The 20,259-nt window shown below is 40.4% G+C and overlaps 1 protein-coding gene across 3 annotated transcripts in view; it reads left to right on the top strand.

Annotated features, from left to right (window-relative positions):
• LOC122814026 (carbonic anhydrase 4-like) overlaps nt 1-20,259 on the top strand; it is a 329,800-nt gene that overhangs the window by 115,374 nt on the left and 194,167 nt on the right. For all 3 annotated transcript variants that reach the window (XM_044086610.1, XM_044086611.1, XM_044086612.1), the window contains 2 exons: nt 5,980-6,021; nt 13,981-14,151. In XM_044086610.1, coding sequence (XP_043942545.1) covers nt 5,980-6,021; nt 13,981-14,151 — 213 coding nt within the window. The remainder of the gene's footprint in view (nt 1-5,979; nt 6,022-13,980; nt 14,152-20,259) is intronic.

Raw genomic sequence — 20,259 nt, forward strand, 5'->3', positions numbered from 1 at the left:
GTGTAAATGAGAGGGAGGGTAGAGGAATGGTGAGGATGCAAGGAGTAGAGGTGGTAAAGGTGAATGAGTTTAAGTACTTGGGATCAACAGTTCAGAGTAATGGTGAGTGTGGAATAGAGGTGAAGAAATAAGTACAGGCAGGATGGAATGGGTGGAGAAGAGTGTCAGTAGTGATTTGTGACAGACGGGTACTAGTAAGAGTGAAAGGGAAGGTCTACAAGAGGGTAGTGAGACCAGCTATGTTATATGGGTTGGAGACGATAGCACTGACGAAAAGGCAGGAGTCAGAGCTGGATGTGGCAGAGTTAAAGATGTTAAGATTTGCACTGGGTGTGACTAGGATGGACAGGATTAGGAATCAGTATATTAGAGGGTCAGCTCAGGTTGGACAGTTTGGAGACAAAGCAAGAGAGGCGAGATTACGTTGGTTTGGACATGTGCTGAGGAGGGATGCTGGGTATATTGGGAAAAGGATGCTAAGGATGGAGCTGCCAGGTAAGAGGAAAAGAGGAAGGCCTAAGATAAGGTTTATGGATGTGGTGAGAGAGGACATGCAGGCGGCTGGTGTGACAGAGGAAGATGCAGAGGACAGGAAGAAATGGAAACAGATGATCCGCTGTGGTGACCCCTAATGGGAGCAGCCGAAAGAAGATGATGATGACCCTCATATAGCAAAGACTTGCGGAATTGTTTACAAAAAACAGGCAATGTGAGCTTTTAAAAAATATATATTTTTTTGTTTGCAACAGTGGATGTTGTTTCTCTACACCCTTCCATCCCCTTTGATGAAGGTATTAATTGCTTTAGATTTTTTGTAAAAAAATAGAGCGTTTCTAATGGAATTAATTTTAGAGAATAATTTGTATATGTTTAATGGGAACATTTGTCATCAGAGAAAGGGAATGCCCCTGGGGCAGCTATGACTGGTATTTGCTACTTTAGTTTTAGCAGAATGAGAAGATTTGTTTTTATACTAGTCAGATGAGTCCAAGAAGGTATTGTTTTATTCTAGATTTATAGATTACCTGTTTTTTTCATATGGGAAGGAAGTGAGGCAGAATTTTGGCCTTATTGAATCATTTGTCTCATATTTCTGATTTCCTGAAATTTATAGCTACAGTGTGTAATTACGATGTTAATTATTTTTATTTTAATTTAAGCTGGAATACCACTTATAGTTGCTTTGATTTGTCCTAGTATTACTAAATAGTAACTGTACATATGTTTCTTGCACTGGGAACGAAGCAATGTAATTGTGTTTAGCTGCACTATGCGCAGATCTAAATGACAATAAAGTTTACTTTGACATTTTTGGAAAAGAGACATTTACCAGTGTGTATTTGAATTTTTCAAATTGTCATCCTTTCTCTGATAGTAGTTAAGGAGCAGCTTGTTAGAATCTCAACTGGTGTCTGAAAATAGTAATTGTATGCATGCATTTAACTTCCTTAAAAGTATGTTTATACTATGAGTTTGTGAATAGCACCATTCCAGAGGTGTTAGAAGGTTGGGTTATGCAGCAAGCTGATGAAGTAAAAAAAACCACTAGTAATGTAACAGTGTAGAAATAGTATTTTTGTGTTATGCTACTCTGTGGAATCAAATAGTATTAAAAATGTTGTTTGTTACAGCTAGAAAGTTATTTTATGTAATAGTGTCCTAACTGAAGAGGTGGAGAACACTGTATCTTTTATTAATAGGAAAGGTTTTAACTTGAAGGCATTGATTGAAAAACCTTGTGAATTTAATTCTGCTTCTTTTAGAAGTGGTACCTTTTTCTTGTATAGATTCTAGTTTTAGTCATTTTATTTACAGTTTTTACTTTCAGGTTAGCTGTGCAGAACAAGTGTATGAACCAAAGTGGCATTATACACCTGAATCTAATTTTGTAATATGTCTTGTAAAATGTGCTTCTTGTGAAAGTTGTTATGCTGTTAAAAAAAAAAACAAGACTGTCTACAAGAATTAATGAACATTTTAATGTTATTAGGACTAACAACATTTCAAATGCACTGGAAAGACAGTTTATGTTGTAGTACTTCAAAAAACTGTGGTTGATGAAGTCAGAGGAAGTATGTGAAGGGTATAGAATGTAAAGAAGTTAATTGGCCACTAAGGACACTTGCAGATATACTACAAAGGCTGAATGACAGGATAAACACTGTGTGTTTTTTTTTTAAGACAAAACTTTTATATATTGAGATGGGCATACACGAGTGCATTTATTTATTTATTTGATTCGGTTGTATTCTGTTGATGGGATAATGCCACATTTTCTAACCAAGTATTTAAATTATTTTTCTGGTTTGTGTTTAATGTTATAAAGGCTTGTTTTTCAGGAGTGTTTCATTCCTTGAGCTTAGTTAGACAGGATCTGTAGCTGAGACGACAGGCAGAGGTAAGGAGAGTTGTTGTTGTGTCTTTCGGCGTATCCCGGTTAAGGGTCGCCACAGCGGAACTCCAGTCCGCTAATGTTTGGTAGTGGATTTTTACATGCCGAGTTACCAGCCCTGATGCACAACCTTCAACGAAGGCACGCCCATTCACGCATGCCTCCACACAGAAGATGCTCTAGCTGACAATCGAATGCAGCAACGTCTTGCTGTGAGGCGACATCGCTACCGCAGCACCACAGAACTCATTATCCATTCTGTGCGTTTGTGTTTCTGTAATGCACAGTTCTCTGACTGCCCACAGTGGTTTTAGTTAGGAAAAGAAAAGAAAGCAACAAGTCTCATTTGCAGTGACCTTGCAGTGATGAAACAGGTGTTACATGTCACCCAGGAAAACAGCCCTTTATGAAGTTTTGCACAGCTGAGTTCAGAGACTCAGCTTTGTAAACATGCATATACCCTGGGATTCATAAGGGCTTAGAATGACATGGAAGTCTTAACTAAAAAGTTTCTATGTCACACTAACCTTTTCCAATACATAGACGGCTCTACTGCTGAGGTTTTTCCCTGGTGGGGGCCTCAACACACAGAGCAGTCGCACAGACAAAGTTGCATCAGTTCATAGGTGTGGCTAATGCTAATTAATTAAATTAAATATTTTTTTTCTCTACTGTTACCTGTTTTCCTCACTCTCTGTATATTTCTTATTTTTGTAATTTTCTTTTGTTCACTAATTATAGATATGTTACCAGTTTTTTATTTACATTATATAATCAAGTTAATTTTCTTGTACTGTTCTGATGTGGCGCTTTCTAATGTACATTACGTTTGCGTATCTGTTTTTTGTATCATTGCAATCTGCAGCTTTTCTCCCTGGGCCGCTGCTGAAAAAGGGCATTTGACCAGTCAGACTGTCCTGGTCAGCAAATGTCAAATAAATAAATAGCTGTGTGCATTCTCCCAGAAATGTCCAGAGCTCCCAGTTTAAATAACTGTGGAGCATGAAATATAAAAACAATCTTTTTTGCAGGGGGCAAGCCCTTCTGCACCATTTACACTCCCCACTACTTAAGTATACCAACTCAGAGATCACACAATACCGAGGAAATGGCATATTCCCCAAACCCTTCATCTTGTGTATCGATCTTGCTACAGTGTTGATCAGCTTGCCTGTCAACCAAATGAGACTAACAGGCAGCTGTCATCTAAAGTGCAAGTCGACCAATATAACTGAATCCATATATATATATATATATATATATATATATATATATATATATATATATACACACACACACACACACACACACACACACACACACACACACACACACACACACACACACACCTATACTTATAGATATACATACACATACATAGAGAATGAAAGTCCGAAATAAGCAGATCACCAGTACTTTGAAAAAGTGAATCCTTTCAACTGCATTTTGATAAAAGTAAGTTAATCGAATAATATGCAATGCATAAAGAGTCAGTGGAACTGTGATATTTGTACAAGAGTGATGAATACCGGAGAGGGAGAAGCTTTGCCATTTTTCTCCATTATTGTGCAATCTCAAAGTTGATATACTAAGTTATCATGGGAATGGGGGCTACAGGTGGGTTTTCCTTAGTTTGGAAGTTCTGTTGTTTGTTATGTTTTACATGGGATGGTGGTATTCAAACGAAGTGTAGTTTGTTCTGTTACCCTAAACCCATATAAATAGACATATTTCTATGCCTGTACTCAAACAATTTAAAAAGTCAGAGGAGAGAGGTGCTTCCGTCTTTGGTATTTTCACAAGTGCAGCTGGTCTCCCTGGCTGCTGCTTTGCCCCTTATCATCTGTTTCCTGATGTTATCCCTGTTGTTAACTACCCAGCATTTGCTGTAGTGGTCAGTTGTGGTGTACAACCACTAGCAAATGAAAAAAAAAGCAGAAAATATACTGATTCTCACGCAGTAGCTACTGTAAAAATAAATAAAATTTGTCATTAGAGAAAACGTGTTTTGGTACCGATTTTTAAGAATAAGGGTGATGTGCAGAGCTGTAGTAACTACAGAGGGATTAAACTGATCAGTCACAACATGAAGTTATGGAAAAGAGTAGTGGAAGCTAGGTTAAGAAGGGAGGTGATGATTAGTGATCAGCAGTATGGTTTCTGTTTGCTCTGAGAGTGTTGATGGAGAAGTACAGAGAAGGTCAGAAGGAGTTGCATTGTGTTTTTGTAGACTTAGAGAAAGCATACGACAGGGTGCCTAAAGAGGAGTTGTGGTATTGTATGAGCAAGTCGGGAGTGTCAGAGAAGTATGTAAGAGTGGTACAGGATATGTACAAGGGTAGTGTGACAGCGGTGAGGTCTACGGTGGGAGTGACAGATGCGTTTAAGGTGGAGGTGAGATTACATCAAGGATCAACTCTGAGCCCTTTCTTATTTGCAATGGTGATGGACAGGTTGACAGACGAGATCAGACAGGAGTCCCCATGGACTATGATGTTTGCAGATGACATTGTGATCTGTAGTGAGAGTAGGGAACAGGTGGAGGAGACCCTGGAGAGATGGAGATATGCTCTAGAGAGAAGAGGAATGAAGGACAGCAGGACTAAGACAGAATATATGTGTGTGAATGAGAGGGAGGGTAGAGGAATGGTGGGGATGCAAGGAGTAGAGGTGGCGAAGGTGGATGAGTTTAAATACTTGGGATCAACAGTTCAGAGTAATGGTGAGTGTGGAAGAGAGGTGAAGAAGAGAGTACATGTAGGATGGAGTGGGTGGAGAAGAGTGTCAGGAGTAATTTGTGACAGACGAGTACCAGTAGGAGTGATAGGGAAGGTCTACAAGAGGGTACAGAGACCAGCTATGTTATATGGGTTGGAGACAGTGGCATTGACAAAAAGGCAGGAGTTAGAGCTGGATGTGGCAGAGTTAAAGATGTTAAGATTTGCACTGGGTGTGACGAGGGTGGACATGATCAGGAATAAGTATATTGGAGGGTCAGCCCAGGTTGGACGGTTTGTAGACAAAGCCAGAGAGGCAAGATTACGTTAGTTTGGACATGTGGTGAGGAGGGATGCTGAGTATATTGGGAAAAAGATGGTAAGGATGAAGTTACCAGGTAACAGGAAAAGAGGAAGGCCTAAGATAAGGTTTATGGATGTGGTGAGAGAGGACATGCAGGTGGTTGGTGTGACAGAGCAAGATGCAGAGGACAGGAAGAAATGGAAACAGATGATCCGCTGTGGCGACCCCTAACAGGAGCAGCCGAAAGAAGGTGAAGATTAGAGTGGATTAAATATTTGTCAGAGTAAGAAGTTATCTCAAATAATGTCTCTTTTCTGAAAGAATGTGAGTGAAGTATAATGCTTTAATAGTTAGCATTGTTGCTGTGTTATATTGTCAGCTTGATGTCATGTTTTGTGTGTTATTGAGTTCATAGCCAAACCATCAAACACAGGTCGTTTTAATAATAGCATTAGGGCAGAGCTATGGTGAGATTCAGTCGACAAGCTACATCCTAATGATTTACTTTTTCTTTCTGTTTCAGTTTTGGCTTCATCCTAATGATTTACTTTTTCTTTCTGTTTCAGTTTTGGCTTCCTCCGAATGGTGCTACAATTCCGATGACTGTGGTATGTGATCTCTAACTTATTTTGGGGTGTGTGATTTGACTCAAGATGTACTTTTTAGCTCTATGAACTAGGTAGGGTGGAAGTATTTTCAAAGTTTCAGAATATGGAAACCTTCAGTGACTTCAGCCTCATAAGTGTTGTGACAAATATTGTACTGTCATATAAAATTGCATAGTGTTTTTGTCTGTGGTGTAAACCAGCAAAGACAGTTTTTTTTCATAATATCCCTTTGAAAAGATTAGGATGCTTAAATGTGTTTGATTACATGGAAAGGAAATCAAAACAGGAAAAGAGATGTCATTCAGGAAAGAATTTTAAGTATTGCTATGGTGGCAGTGAGGCACAAGAGTACATTTCTGCCACAGAAATGTCTTCCTGTGCTAAAGGGTGGTGAATTTTAACCACATTAATGAAGCAGAGAGGATGGTTGCGGTGGCAGCTGCCTCCCATTACTATGTTAGTTGGCATTACTGCTTCACGAAAGCTGCTGGGGGTGATCATCCCTTATAACTGCAACCAATGAAAGAGAAGCTGCAGCAGTCATTTCAAGACATTAGCTGAGCAAAGCTGGGCTGGAGATACAAAAGATCCTGCAGAGTGTAAGTTAGAAAAACAACTGCTAGCAAAAGGACAAAACAAGCTATATAAACCGAAAACGTGGCTAGGCCTGGAAGGTGACGGAGAATATGAGCATTGGAAGTGCATGTGACCTTGATTCCTGTCTTCTTTCATGTTCACTGGCTAGACTTGAAGGGGTGAAACATTAAGCTACTTTGGGATATTCCACGAACCAACGACGTTTAATGCAAAACACAAACAAAAGTAAGCGCTTTCGCAATAATCAATATCGCTTCATCAGACAAGTGACATACAATAGAAGGCACTTTAAATAACACATAAAATTAATTAATTAATTGATGTTTCACCAATTTGAATACATCACATACTCAAGCATTTAAAGGTATACATAGATATGGTTATGCTAACTAACAACAATTAAAAACAAGGAACTCCTGTAGTTAAAACACTGTAAAAATGCACACTTAAATAAATAAAAATGTGCATATATATATATTTATATATATATGTGTGTGTGAATAATAAATAAGTATATATACATATATGTAAAAATGTGCATATATATATATATATATATATATATATATATGTGTGTGTGTGTGTGTGTGTGTGTGTGTGATGTGATTGGTTCCTAGTGTCTAAGGCGGCGTGCCTTTAAAAAAGGTTTCAAAGACATCATTCCATTTAACCCTGGAGGTTTCTCAGCATTTAATAAAATAATCCATTCCTGCTCTATGTCTTCAGTGTGATTCTCAATAGCTCCACCTCGTATATTAGGGTGTATAACTCGGATGACTAGGAATTTAAATGTATGTGTGTGGTCTGTTTGTGTCACATGGTTAGCTAATGCACTGCTCTTTACTATTTTTGATGTCTTTCATGTGCTCTAACATCCTGTCTTTAAACAATTAGTTTTATGACAAAGATGTTGTTTTAAGCATATTAATGCCCTACCGCACAAAAAGAATGTGCACCCAAGACATATACCCAGAAATGTATTGAAAGGGCAAGTATATAGGGTGCTTAGGCTACATAACAATGATGGAGAAACACACATGGCGCTTGATGCTGTCCAACAAGAGTTTTTAGCTAGGGGTTACTCCAAGAAGGAGATTATTGACACGATAGATGAAGCTTGGTCACAGAGAGGTGAGAGGTGTAGACCGTATTTGAGTAAGATGGCACACACTTCTGAAACTGTGCCTACTATTACCCAATTTAGGGTTGTCTTTCAATATTCAAGTGACATTAATGATTATGTGTCCATTATTAAAAGACATTGGAGTATTTTACAGGAAGTAGCAGGATTGATGGATAAGATTGGCACTGTTCCTTCTTTCTCTTTTAGGAACAATAAATGCTTAAAACAACATCTTTGTCATAAAACTAAGATCAATAAACCAACTGTTTCTATGCGCATTGGCACTTTTCCCTGCAGACGATGTTCGGCATGTCGATACATCTACACAAGTACAGTATATATACACCCTACATGCCATTTTACTATTAAGAGTACTTGTTATGCTGAATGTCGCACTACTAATGTAGTTTACTTCTCCTTCTGTCAAATTTGCCATGTATATTATGTGGGAAAAACCAATAGAATGTTTAAAGACAGGATGTTATAGCACATGAAAGACATCAAAAATAGTAAAGCAAGCAGTGCATGTGAGACAAACAGACCACACACATACATTTAAATTCCTAGTCATCCGAGTTATACACCCTAATATACGAGGTGGAGCTATTGAGAATCACACTGAAGGCATAGAGCAGGAATGGATCCTTTTATTAAATGCTGAGAAACCTCCAGGGTTAAATAGAATGATGTCTTTGAAACCTTTTTTAAAGGCACGCCGCTTTAGACACTAGGAACCCATCACATCACATACATATATATATATATATATATATATATATATATATATATATACACACATTTTAGATATACGTATATATATATACCTATTTATTATTCACTTTATATATATATATATATATATATATATATATATATATATATATATATATATATATATATATGTATTACAGGAGTTCCTTGTTTTTAATTGTTGTTAGTTAGCATAACCATATCTATGTATACCTTTAAATGCTTGAGTATGTGATGTATTCAAATTGGTGAAACATCAATTAATTAATTAATTTCATGTGTTATTTAAAGTGCCTCCTGTTGTATGCCACTTGTCTGATAAAGCGATATTGATTATCATGAAACCGCTTACTTCTGTTTGTGTTTTGCATTAAACGTTGTTGGTTCGTGGAAGTTTTGGTGCAGTTTATTATTATTTTTCTTTGTGATTACTCTTTGTTTGCACCACTCTGTACCCAGAAGCCATCTTTATTATTTTTTCTACTTTGGGATATTCTGGGTTCCACAGACATCAGAACACGCTGTCTGCTGGATAGGTATAGAACAAGATAGACATCTGCAGAAAACATCCAGTGGATGACAGTAGAACAGGGGTGATTGTAGCTGTTGCAAGAGGAAGTTGATTCTTTCTAGGTCTGCCATGATCTTCATGAGGCATGTCTTTTACTGATCAATGTCAAATTAGCATTGACCCAGCTCAGTTAAGAGACGTGCTGATGAATGTAATTGAGCCATCTGTCAAACAGAATAGTAATACCACAAAAAAAAAAGTTCTAAGCTTGTTTCCCGCCTTTCCTGTAACCAGTCTAGTCCAGGTACAGTTTTGCTGTATCCAGGACTGTATGTAAGCTTCTCAGCCCCCGAAGCCTTTCTGTGTTGGAGGGAAGCCTTCTAGCTTGTCAGTGGGAGTGGTAAGCATTAGGTAGCCTATCTACCACAGGAGGAGTGGTTTCTGGCCCAGAAATTGTAGTTTATTGGCCGTTTGGACAGTTTTTCCATCCCTTTCAACTTTCTTGTTTAAAAGTCTGCGTTTGCACATGTTTACGCTTATTTAAGCTCCACCTAGTGGCGCTGAGCTGAGGTAAACTAATACTGGTGCCAGAAAGTGTGCTCTTCAGTTTTTCCCTTGAATCTTACTAGTTCTTTCTCTCTTGCACTTCAGATAGCTTAATCACTTTGCACTTCAACAGGTTTTTGTAGCAATTATTGTAGCACACCTAAGTGCCATCAGCAGTAGTTGCTCTTCATAGAAATAGCTCCAGTACTTAGTAGTTATAACTACCACTCCTGACATGATTAAAGGGCAGTACCCTGTGCTTTCTCCTATTAATCTAGTACAATAGGGCATTCTGAGGCAGTGTAGCAACTGCCTTATGTACACAGACAACCCTCTCCTCTTACCTCCCAACACTCAGACTTGTGAGAGATGCACTTATATCACCAAATAGGAAACTATGCACTCTCCAGCCAAAACCGGACTAGCTGGTCAAGAGGAGAAGGTCAACACATGCACCACATCATATGGAACACATAGCCCTCCAGAACACCCATCATCACATCTCTCACATAAAAACACAAACCACACACCCACCTTCGCGGAGGCTCTCAGTAGAAATTTACCCAAACAGCAGAGACCTTCAAGACAGAAATGCACTCAACCACCACAACACAGCACAAACCACAGGACACATAGCTCATGTCCACAGTGTGCCCTTCAGCCTAATCCCCTAAGGTTAAACACTTTCATCAATACACTAATCATAGGTGATTCAATAGTGAGGCACACAGATGTCCCACTCACTAGGTTGAATAAGGAGAAGGTAACAGTCAGCTGTCTATCAGGTGCCAGAATCCGACACATAATGCACACACTCAGGTCATTCCACAACTATTACGACTCTGTCATTGTCCATGTGAGTGTGAATGACCAGAGATGCACCTCCCTGGACTACATGAAAAGAGACATGGTGGAGCTGTCGGATTTTGTGGCCCAGGCAGGTATGACCCTAGCCCTGAGCAGTATCCTACCGTCACCCAGAATGATACTGCAGTACAAACAAAAAGTGATTGACTTCAACAATTGGCTAAGTTTCTGGTGTCATTCTAAGGGGATCCAGTATCTGTCTGCTTGGGATGACATGAGTGGCACACCCCGATGCTTTGCCACAGATGGCCTGCATCTGTCACCCTTGGGCTTCCGGGTACTGTCTAAGGCTCTTGCCACCCATATAGTGCCTTTTTAGGCAGTGTTCCAAAGACCAAATTACCAATGTAACAGCTATCTGAGGGTCATGCTGCTCAACGCTAGAAGTCTAAATCTCAAGATGCACTCGCTCAAAGCACTCCTCAAAATGGAGAACATCGACATTTGAGCTGTAACAGAGACATGGTTTAAAGCGTCAGAAAGCACCTCTGCTCTACCAGGCTAAAACTTACTCTGCACCTTTCGGCCCTGAAAGATGGACCGTAGTTCCAAAGACAGTGGTGTTTCCATATTCATAAAGGATATGCACACCTCCAGACTAGTAGCCCAGCATAACGCATCTGATATACTTCAGGTACAACTAACATTGGATAAGATGGCGATCCAGGTCATAGCCTGCTATAGATCCCCAACCATGTCCCAAGACTCTCACTCCACATTCCTAAGCACCCTGGAATCTATCAAGGTCCAACCCAACACTGTCATACTAGGAGACTTCAACTACCCCTCCATCAACTGGGAAAACTACTCAAGCACCAATACACTGGCCCAACACTTCCTGGAATTCATCAGTTCTAGTACACTGGACCAGCTCATTCTGACCCCCACTAGAGGAAGCAACATCCTTGACTACTGGTGTAGAGCAACGGTCGCCCATGTTAGTAATAACCAGGTCAAGGATGTTGCTTCCTCTAGTGGGGGTCAGAATGAGCTGGCCCAACACTTCCTGGAATTCATCAATTCTAGTACACTGGACCAGCTCATTCTGACCCCCACCAGAGGAAGCAACATCCTTGACCTGGTTATTACTAAAATGGGCGGCCGTTGCTCTACACCAGTAGTCAATCCCTCCCTGGTCAGATCCGACCATAAGCTAATCACCATGGAAATCCACATCTCACCCACACCCCCCGCAAAGGTAACCACCTTGAAAAACTTCTCCAAAGCTGACTTTGGGCTCCTAAAAACAGAGGTGGCTAACTTCACGGCACCCATGCCAATGGAAAATAGCTGGATGACTGCCAAATCATGCATTGATGCACTGTACAAACATGTACATGAATGCATGGAACTAGCCATACCCAACAGAACCAAGACGCTCTCCTACAAAAAAGGAAGCCAATGTGGTGGTCCCCTTCCATTAATAAACTTTACAACAGAAGGAAGAAATTGTCGCAGAAAAAGGTGAAGTCCCAAGACTGGGAAAACTCCCTTATTAGCCTCAACAAAAAGTTAAGATCCCCTCATCAAATCCTCTAAAGCCAGCTATGAAGGCAGCATTGCGGCAGACACTAAAAACAATCACAAAGCCTTCTATAATTATATCAAGAACCTCCATGGCAATACCCAGATTTGCTCTGAGTTACTGCACAACGGTGCCTCCTATACTGAGCCGACAGATATTGCCAACATACTGACCGACAGATTCACTGCCAACTTTATCCCTCTCTCCCCCTAAAGGTCCAATCACAATACCGGAAGAATGCCAGGTACCCAACATTACTGCAGCACAGGTTAAAGCTGCATTGTCCAAGGCCAAGAATACAGCTTCCATGAGACCTGATAATATCCCTGGCTGTGGTCTATATGAACTACAAAGCAAACTGGCACCACATCTGTATGCCCTGTTCAGTCACAGCCTCACCTCAGGCTTTGTCCCTACTGAATGGCTCACTGCTACAGTCATCCCTGTCCGTAAAGGGGGAGCAACTACAGACCCTGGGAATTATCGCCCTGTTAGCCTGACGAGTCTGATATGTAAAGCTATGGAGCGCATCATCATGGACCTGATTAACAAAGATATAGGAAATCTCCAGACTCTAGACCCCATGCAAATTGGCTTTGTGAAAGGGAGATCATGCCTGCTCAACCTGGTTGACTTCTTTGAGTCAGTCACCAGGGCTGTGGATGAAGGTAAGGCAATGCATACAGCCTACCTCAGTCTGGCCAAGGCCTTTGATATCATTCCTCACTCAGGAATTATTGATAAACTCATCAAACTAGGCATCAACCCCTATATCACCAGGTGGGTTGCAAATTGGCTCACAGATAGAACACACAGTGTGAAAGTAGTAGACTCCAAGTCAGACTGCCGGCCAGTCACTAGTAGAGTCCCACAGGGATCGGTCCTGGGTCCTCTCCTGTTTAAAGTCCAGGCCAACACAAAGGGACTCTGGCTGACCAAGTTCACAGACAACTGCAAGGTGGGAGTCTTTATTAACTCCCCAAGTGATGCAGACATCCCACAGAATGGCCTCACTGAGACCAATGACTGGTGCTGAAACCATGGCCTTAAGCTTAATGCCAAAAAATGTGTTGTCATCCCCTTTGCTAAAAACTCAGTTCCCACTAATTACTACATCGATGGGAGCCCACTGAACACTGAAGGCATTATAAGAGATCTGGGGACGCAGGTTGACAGCAACCTCTCCTTCGACCACCACATTGCCACTGTGGTCAGAAAGTCCTTCTGTGTGGTACATCTCATTACCAAGGGTTTTGCATCCAGGAAGAAGGAGGTCATCACCTCTGTCTACTCTTCCCTCATTAGACCAATCATCATTGAGTATAATGCTCAATTTGGCATGTACCTCACTAGACACCTGCAGCAGCTGGAGAGGCCACAGAAGTACCTCACGAAGAGGATCCTGGCATTATACACGTCCTACATGGACAGACTCAAAAGACTCCGGCTATTCTCTCTCTCATATCGCCTACTTAGTGGCAATCTTTGCCTGACTTACAAAGCTATGTCTTACCCAGCTCTGTTAGAAATGCTACATCTAAAGAAATCCCAATCCCATCCGCTCCATATGCTCCAGAGACCTTAACCTCATTATCACAATCAACAAAACATGCTGGAGGGACAGGTTCCTCACCTGGAGACTCCCCATGCTCTGGAATAGACTTCCAATACATGTCAAACAGAGCACCTCACTGTCCCTCTTGATAATTGGATGGGTAATAGAATGTTCACCCCGGGGATCACTCCAGTGGCTCCACTTGATAGAGGCACTGGGAACTAACGTCGGGCGGCACGATGCCAGGGCATTTCTAAGGGCTGGGCTTGTAAAGGCTCCAGGGCCATTAGCCTAGTACAAATTTACGAACCTATGAACTTGTAGGGCTACAGGGGTATCAGAATCTTGAGAGTGGAAGCTGATAGAGGAATGCAGCAGCCAGAATATGAAGCAGGTAGTAGTGGCTGAAGAAGGTGTCTACAATTGACAGAATGTTTGAATAAATGAATGTTAATCATTGTTCTTTAATTATTTCTTACCTGCAGGCCCAGAGGAATGGCCAAATATCCACCCTTTGTTCTGTAGTGGCAACGAGCAGTCTCCAATCAACATTGAAGTTGTAGAAACCAAATGGAACTCCAGCCTCACCAACTTTTGCTTCAGTGGATATTCTGATCCCAGGAAACTGCATTTGATGAAAAACACAGGTCATTCTGGTAAGCAGGCAGAAGGTGATAAACACATGCATGTGGTGAACTGTAATAGGTGGTCATACCTCAGTGCTAGTGACTCGCCAAACACATGACTTAGTGTGTGCACCAAATCATACAGAAATAAGCATTTTTTTATTCAGGGTGACTTGTCTGATGAAGAAAGGAAGACACACAAAAAAAAGAAGACAGGAAAAAGAGAAAAAAGAATTAATTGAGTTGAGTGAATAAAAGAGAGATGGGGCATGAGGTAAGAAAAAATAAATACACAGTCAATGGCAGAAGGAAAATGAGCCCGTAGACAACCAGTGACAAAAACCTCATGTGCCAGCAAATCGTGAGGGCAGTGCCTCAGTTAATGTCTTGCAGGAGGGCTGATTCTTGAAACCAAATTGGTAGGTAGAATTATGGTATCTACAGAGTGTAAGGAAATAATAAAGTTAAGCCTGGTAAAAAAATGGGATATTTCAGATATTGCTAATAGGAACTGAGATGATTAAGGAAAATGACAGATGAATTGGGTCAGAATGTTTAGCTGTAAAAAAGAGAGAGTACTTCTCAGCTGCTACACTAGTCTTCATAGACCTAAGCATTATCGAGCCTTGATTTCATTACTGAAACTAAGCACTATAATAGTCTTTACCAGGCAGTGGAAATCTAATAGCAAGAAGAAATTGGAGAGCTATGAACACTGAAGAGTATTCTTGGCAATAAGCAAAGAACAGATTAAAAATTTGAGGAGAAATTAAACAGAAGTATAATCTTCCAGAAAAATTAAGATCGTCTTATATTGGCCTGGGTAAGGAATGTAAAATATTTCTCAGTCACAAAGGAGAGGGTGATATGGAGTAGTTGAGGGTGGCTAAACTAATTGTGGAAGCTAGATCAGAAATTGCTTTTAAGAAAAGATTAATTAGTAGGGCATATAAATCTCTATTAGAAACCAAATAACTTATGGGGGAAAACTTAAAACACTGGAATAGAAGACTAAACATACAGTTTTCTACAGTGCAATGAGAAAAGGTTTGCTTAATGCCAAAATGTGCTCCTAAATTACGAAAATTAAGAATGTTTGCAAGGAAATGCTGCATAGGCATTTTTATGGTGTGATTCCAGAAAGATGAGTAACTAGATTAATATATTCTGGGAGCGTGAAGAATTGTGGTCATTTTAGACAGGATCAACGACAGGTTTGACAGATGCATTGGGTCAGCATGTTCAGCTTTTAAAAAGAGACAGTGCTTCTCAGCTACTACACTAATCTTCATAGACCTAAGCATTATCGAGCCTTGATTATATTACTGATGCTAGGCACTAAAATAGTCGTTACCAGGCAATGGAAAAAACAGAAAGCCAGATACTAGGAAATTAAAGGCATTAATATAGGAACTGAAGGTGAAGAAGATGAACCAGAAATTTGCAAAAACAAATGGATGTTACAGGAGCAGTGTTGAGATAGGATAAATCTCTTGACTGTAGGACAGTTGAGAGTAAAATGTGGAGGCTGATCCTAATGTACTCCTAATGTAGAGGTTGAAATGGAAATGAATGTACCTATGAGTTGTTTTTGATTATTTTAATAGGTAACTACTTTACAGCCGGACTTGTAATTTGTAATCCCTGTTAAGGTTCTTCCAAGAAAGATCTATAGGCAAAGCAATGTAATTTTTAGAACTTACATGGAAGGGCTTACCTCTGGGGAAAGATAGAAAGTACACCAAGCCTAAGGTTTGCACAGTTTCTATTTATGCTTTCTTTGAATGTTGAAATGTAATTTCTTTTGAAAAAAAGAAAATAATTAATGGTTTGGAGGAACTCCACCTGATGTGTACTCTGAAAAAAAGTATCTTTTACCATACAGTGCCATGCAGGACACCAGGTATCCATAGGAATTGAGAGAAGAAGTCCCTATTTAATCCTGCCATCCACATAGAAGGGATTCTGAATAGGTCTTACAGCCTAGAAGTACTTTACTGCAGAATCTGCTTAAGATATATTAACTGTTCATTTAAGGATCGGAAAGTGTGTTCTGTGGAATTCTGCAATTGTGCAGTGAAAGAGAGGAAGAATGCTGCAGGAATTAATTGCGTATTCTACTATAGACTGAAGGAGTTCCATAGCACATAAGGCAAAAAAAAAAGTTTGAGGAGAGTCACATTAAAGAGGAAATTGCCCTGTAGGGAGAATGAAGTAAAATGAGGAGGGCTACGGAGTGATCAGCTTTCATTCACAAAGGGTACAGAATGACCAAATCAGTTTGCAAATTTAACTATGAAATAAAGAAGGATTGAAACGTCAGTAGTCAAGGAGGGTAAGTTTGTCAGAGTAAAAGAGAAAAGGGCAAAATTATGGCGTCCCTTTCTCCATAGTTGATGTTGTCAGTGCCTTTACCTATATGAAATTAAAAAATATATGTATAAGAGAGGACAGCAATATAAATAAATAAATTCATCACAAGTGTCATTAAATACCTTTGCTTACGAATTCAGAAATTAAAATGTAAAAGTTTCAGTTTTCGGGGTGTTGGAGAACCCTTCCTTCATACAAAAATTACAGAACAATTTCTATACTGTATCTATTAGCAGAAGTCTTCAAAAAGTAGTATATAACCATCTGTTTGATTATATAAATAGATATGGACTTCCAGTAGTCCCCTCCTACATGGGTTTAGACCAGGTAATTATTTGCTATGGAAGAAAAGCCATATGACTGGTATTACGAAGGCCTTGAGTGCCATTCACCAAAAAACATACAAAAATAAACTTAGAGGGCAGTTTGGATGACAGATGGGGTGAATTAGTTCAGTAACTACCTCCAACAAAGAACCTTGAAAGTTAAGGCAGGCAGTTCTCCTCAAATGTAGACATACTGTCCGCACGCGTACCACAAAGATCAGTCCTAAGCCTGATACTTTTTCTCATTGTACATCAGCAACATCACTGAGTCACTGGACCCCTGTGATATAAAACTTTACAATATAATTCTACATGGAACAGGTTCTTGCACAAATGTAATCTAAATACTCCTTCAGAAAGATCTCAATAAACAACAGCTAGCACTTAACATGACTAAGATGATTGCCACACTATTTGGTACCAGATAAAGTCCACCAAGTCCAAATCTCTCTTTATTGTCCAGATACTGCTCAACTAACCCTGGTTAATTAGTACAAATACTCTGTTTAACATTTGATGATCATACTGAGAAAGTAGACAACAAGGTTAAGTTGCTGGTTAATGCCTGTTACACCATTTCTATACATTTTTATACAGTTCATCCCTATATCATGCTGTGCTCTAGCAGATGTCCTCATCTCAAGGCTTGAGTACGTCCTTACACTGATAATTCTACTCTCAGCTGTAAGCACCCACAGTTTAGAGACATTGCCTAATATCTTATAGTTAATATAAATTAGCTGCAACAGAAACCTTAAAGGAAAAACCCAGATCTGCGCAGAACTGGTTGTTAATGGTACTACATACTACTGAACCCACAGAAATAGCAAACCTGCTAGCTGACAGGTTCTGTGAAAACTTCTCCCCCATGTCCCTGCCACATATCCCCCAAAGTATCTCTACCACCTGCCCTCCACCTAATATCTCCAAGGAGCAGGTCATAAATGCTCTCTCCAAAGCCAAAAATACAGCCTCTGTGGGACCTGATAATATCCCATGCTGCATTATAAATGGATTAAAACAGGAACTAGCTGCACCGCTGGGTACTTTTTTTAACCGCAGTCTAAGCACTGGTTTTGTACCTGCTGAATGGAAAACAGCAACCATCGTCCCATTACATAAAGAAGGTGCCTCCACAGACCCTGGGAATTGTAGACTTAGAAGCCTGATCAGCCTAATCTGCAAGACTGTGGAAAGAATAATTATATACCTTATCAACAAAGATATAGGAGATCTCCAAATGCTCGACCCGACCCAGTTTGGCTTTGTTAAAGGGAGATCCTGCTTTTTGAACTTGGTGGACTTCTTTGAGACATTCACTAAAGCCCTGGAAGAAGGCAAATCCATGCATACAGCCTACCTGGACCTGGCCAATGCCTTTGACACTATTCCCCACTCAGGAATCATTGATAAACTCACCCAGTTGGAGAGCAACCCGTATATTGTCAGGTGGGTTGCACACTAGTTCACCGATAAAATGCACACAGGCAAAACAGGTGACTCTACCTCCACCAGCAGACCTATAACCAGTGGTGTTCCACAGGGATCTGTGCTGTGGCCCCTGTTATTTGGAATTTACTTCTCAGATGTACAGGCTAAAACAAAAGGCCTATGGCTGACAACATTTGCTGATGATTGCAAACTGGGTGCAGTCATCAAGGCCCCAGGTGATGTCAACATCCTACAAGAGGGACTTACTCAGACAAATAACTAGTGCTAAAGTCATGGGCTAAAACTCAATGCAAAAAAATGCATTATCATCCCCTTCTGCAAGGGTAATGTCCCTGCAGATTACCACATTAATAACAACACCCTAAGCATGCAGTCAGTGGTGAGAGATTTGGACATACAGGTTGACACCAACCTTTCCTTTGACCACCACATATCCACAGTGGTAAGAAATGCTTTCTACATCACCAACCTCATAAGTAAGGGCATTGTATCCAGAATAAAAGAAGTTATAACCCCCCTGTACTCCTCACTCATCAGGCCAATAATAGAATACAGTGCTACCTTTGGTATGTACCTTATCAGGCACCTGCAGCAACTGGAAAGACCTCAAAGGTTTCTTGCAAACAAAAAATTCAGAGTCTTCAGCATATATCGTACTTTGACAGACTGAAATTGCTGTCACTATACTCTGTGTCTTACAGACTACTCAGAGGTGACCACTGTCTTGCATATAAAGCAATCTCAGATTCTGTTCTAATGGAAATGCTGCAAATTCACAAATCGAATGGTATAAGATTCACCTGCTCTAGGGAACTCAGCCTTGTTTGTGACATCAACAGGACTTGCTGGAGAGACAGATATGTCTCACAGTGGTTACCTGTCCTCTGGAACAAACTTCTAATTCAGGTGAAACAGAGTCCCTCGCTGACCCTATTTACGAATAATTTGGATGAATGGACGGGAAACCGCAAATTCAGCCCAGGAATTCCACCTGTGTCCCTCTTGAACAGGGGTAGTAGTTGTTAACTTAGTTCCGCTAAACACCTTGATATTCTTGGGAACAGGAGTTGTACTTGGCTACGCTTGGAAGGGCCCTAGGGACATTAGGTGAGAGGGTGGCGTAATGGTTAAGGTGCTTACCTTAGAAACACAAGGTGCAGGGTTTGATTCTCACAGGGGGTAATTGGCTAGGCTCAAAATGGTCCATGAGGGCAGTTAGCCTAGTAATAATCTATGACTCTATGACTCTATTAGCCTAGTAACCTCCTATGATCCTCAGCATATTCTCCTACCTCTATTCTCAATTTGAGCACTATCGTCCTGCCTTGAAGAAAGCTAAATGAGTACTGGGGACAGCCAGACAAGTCTTCCTTCTCTCTGCCACAGCCTTTTAATTTAGTAAACAGCCACTTCTTATTATTATAGTCCAGATTACAAATGAAACTCTCGCTGAAGCTTCATATCTCAGAACAACACTGTCCCAACCCCTGGAATTTACACTTCTAGGACAGTTGTGATGACAGATGTGGTGAACCCTTATAAACACAGGTATGGCATCTAGGTCCACTTATTCAGTGTTGATCAGACCTGTCATTGAGTACAATGCTCCTTTTGGTAAGTACCTAACCAAGCACATCCAACAGGGGTTCCTCACTAAAAGAATACAAGATGTAAGTAAAATGTCCTATGCAGCCCCCCTCGAAGCCCTATCTCTGTTTTCTGTCTCCTACAGGCTGTTGAGGGGAGATCTATGTCTGGCATACAGGGCATTGTCAGACCCCACTCAGATGAACCCCCTACATATCCACAAAACAGACGGCAACTGCAAAGTGGTTTGCCACTGTTTCATGGTCACTGTAATGAAATCGATTAGTGTAGGGTGTATCTTATGTATTTTTAAGCACTCCTTTATCCATGACCATGGGATACTGTCAAATGCTTTTTTATAGCCAATCCATGCCATACTTAGATTCTTCCCCTTTTTACA

This window comes from Protopterus annectens, chromosome 10.part0 (genome assembly GCF_019279795.1).
Source record: "Protopterus annectens isolate FY-2018-M chromosome 10.part0, PAN1.0, whole genome shotgun sequence".
Taxonomy (NCBI): Eukaryota; Metazoa; Chordata; order Ceratodontiformes; family Protopteridae; genus Protopterus; species Protopterus annectens.